The following is a 2,876-nucleotide window of genomic DNA, read 5'->3' on the forward strand; positions in this document are numbered from 1 at the left end:
ACGGGTCCAAGGACATTATAAACAAGAATGGCCACTCCATCCTCAGTGCCAGAGTGATGTCACACTTCTTCCCATCCCTAGCTAACACAGCTGATTAAACTAATTGTATTTTAAACTAAAGATTATGATTAGTGATTATTTGGAGTCAGGTGTTGTGACGCTGGGAGCTTCGCTGTGACACCAAACAGGTTCCCCCCAGGACTGGAGTTGACCATCCCTATTATAAATGAAGATACTTGACAGTATTGAGATACATCCAGTTCAGATTGTAGTATATGTGCAGCCGTGTAACATGTCTGGAACATCATTAGGTAAATCAAACAAGGGGTGGAGTCACAMTAAGAAAAAGGRATACAAAATGGCTGTTCAGAGACACTGTAGGTATTGCAAATGTCAAAGAAATATGTACAATTGAGACTAGAAACTAGAGAATAATGGCGCTCTGTATTACATTCCTCCTACTTCTTACCTTTGGCTGTTCAGCTACAGTTCAGCAGCTTTATCGGGAAGCGGAAGCTCGGAGTCAAGCTGCACATGCCCCTGGGAGATTTGTTCCACAGTATAGGCCTGTTCAAGAACCAGCCAGATTTCAACCAAGGCCTGTGCAATGGCCCGCYAGGGTCCAGACACCGATGCAAGTTCAAAAACCTTTCCTCCAGTCAAAGCAGACCTTCAATGAGCCTTTGACCTGGAGATATCCTGAAGATCCAGTCAAAGAGGTGCAGTTGGCTATTGATGAGCAGAGACCGCTGCCTGTGCCTGCCAGTAGCGTTGCAGTTCAATGTGGGGAGACTGCTGCTCGTGTGGAAGTSAAGAGAGATCTGCTCGGTATCGGCCAACTCATTCACCCAGCGGATCTTACTTTGGGAGGCTGTGCTGTCACTGGGGAGGATACTTCCGCTCAAGTTCTGATCTTTGTCACTGAGCTGCACGAATGTGGCAGCACTCTGACGGTAACGTTGAGCATTAGCRTCGTTATGACTTTTCTAGGTTGACTACCATTGATTTTCTTACAATGCCGTTTGCTGCTCTGATTCCAGATGACTGAAGATTCACTTGTCTATGTCTTCACACTCCGTTATACACCAGCCACCCTGGGCAGCAGCCCCATTGTTCGGACTAGAGAAGTGGTGTTCTGGGTTGAGTGCCACTATCAAAGGTGAGTTGACTACACCTGCAATGTTTTTTCTTTTTCTTCAGTTCAATCAACTTTGGATACACTTCCTTGGCCATTTGGTTTCACATTTAAAGACTCCTTTACAGAAATCATGATGTGAGCAGTGATTCAGTGAAGCCCACCTGGAATCCCTATGCCTCCACTAAGGTTGCAGAGGAGCTCCTCTACTTCTCCCTGAGGCTAATGACTGGTTAGTAACTGCTTGTCCTTGCCTTATTGGCATTKCTCTTGACTTAAGTGCTGTCTCTGCACTTGTTTGTAAACTATGGTGGTGCCAACTGGMAAATGTAACCGCCACTGAGTTATTGGAATGAGGTGGCTACCCCAGAGTACAAAAGGATGGCAGTTATATTTGCCATGATAAAACCACACTGCTGATAAACTAGAGCAGGGTCTGACTTGGAATGAGTATTAGACTGTTGCCTTGTCTTCGCAGACAACTGGCAGTTGGAGAGACCCAGCAAAGAGTACGTCCTTGGAGATAATATTAACTTTGAAGCTTCTGTCGTCCAGTTCTACCATGTGCCCCTCYGAGTCTTTGTGGACAACTGTGTAGCCACAGTCATCCCAAACACCAACACTGTCCCAAGATATGCCTTCATCGAGAACYGTGGGTGAGTATCCTTTGTAAGGTACTTGATCTAGTTCAAGGACTAATCGTTTGCTTTAATCTGCTAAGGAAAGCATTTCCCATTCCCTCCACCTGCCCACACTTCAGATCAACAGCCATCTTGAATGGCATCCCTCCAGAGTTTCAGCAGTGTAGGTAGCCTAATTTTGATTTTTGTGGCCTTCAGTTGTCTGGTCGACACCAAGCTGACAGGCTCCAGGTCCCAGTTCATACCTCGCACCATGGATGACACTCTCCAGTTCCAGATAGAAGCCTTTAGGTTTCATGCTGTGAACACTGGCTCAGTGAGTAGTTAATCCTGAGATCTTCTGCAAATTAGCTTCGGAATGGTCCCATATTATATATAATGGATGAATATGGCGACCAAATAGGTTCTGAGCTTTATTATTTCTTACCTTTATCGCACTTAAATATTAAATGTTACTGTAATTATGCCTACTGTAGATAGTACGGACAGGCACCCTATCCAAACAACTCTATGTGATCTCGTGATTTTGACATTTTTTTGGACTGCTTATATTATCTCCATTTATGAATGTGTTAATCAATTGCTTCTCCATTTAGCTTTGGTGAGTCTCTAGTAAAAGGCTCCTAACACAACTCTTCAATTATTTCTCATCTCTCACAAATGTTAAATTGTTTTACTATGTTTTTAGCCCGTACATAAAAGGCATCCTAAAATTCCTAACATCAAATCGCTAAAATTGATGCCATAGCTATGAGCGTCTTAAAACAATTCCATTATGTCCAGACTTAGCAGAGACCATGAAGACGTGTAGAGATAAGAACAAGAACTTGCAGAAAGGTTACATTTTGATCAAACAACTGATCAAGCACAGCATTGAGACTAAACATCTAGACCATGTTAAAGCTTGAACAGGGGTTAGAGACAACAGCATTGGTGAGATAACATCCTAGAACCATATACAAGTTGAAACAGGGCACGAGACACCAGCATGAGGATAAATCTAGACCATGTAAAGTTTGAACCAGGGGTAGACGACACAGCATTGTAATAACATCTAGACCATATACAAGCTTGAACAGCGGTAGAGGACCACAGGCATT

General features: G+C 43.6%; 1 protein-coding gene across 1 annotated transcript; it reads left to right on the forward strand.

Moving 5' to 3' along the window:
• Positions 1 to 357: 357 nt before the first annotated feature.
• On the forward strand, positions 358 to 2,105 carry LOC111972007 (zona pellucida sperm-binding protein 3-like). The gene is made up of 5 exons (XM_023998831.2): positions 358 to 953; positions 1,041 to 1,159; positions 1,264 to 1,367; positions 1,614 to 1,791; positions 1,975 to 2,105. Exons 1-5 carry the CDS (start codon positions 435 to 437, stop codon positions 2,102 to 2,104), a joined length of 1,050 nt encoding a protein of 349 aa, XP_023854599.1. The 5' UTR covers positions 358 to 434; the 3' UTR covers position 2,105.
• Positions 2,106 to 2,876: the final 771 nt, after the last annotated feature.

The sequence above is a fragment of the Salvelinus sp. IW2-2015 genome, linkage group LG13 (assembly GCF_002910315.2).
Source record: "Salvelinus sp. IW2-2015 linkage group LG13, ASM291031v2, whole genome shotgun sequence".
Lineage (NCBI taxonomy): Eukaryota > Metazoa > Chordata > Actinopteri > Salmoniformes > Salmonidae > Salvelinus > Salvelinus sp. IW2-2015.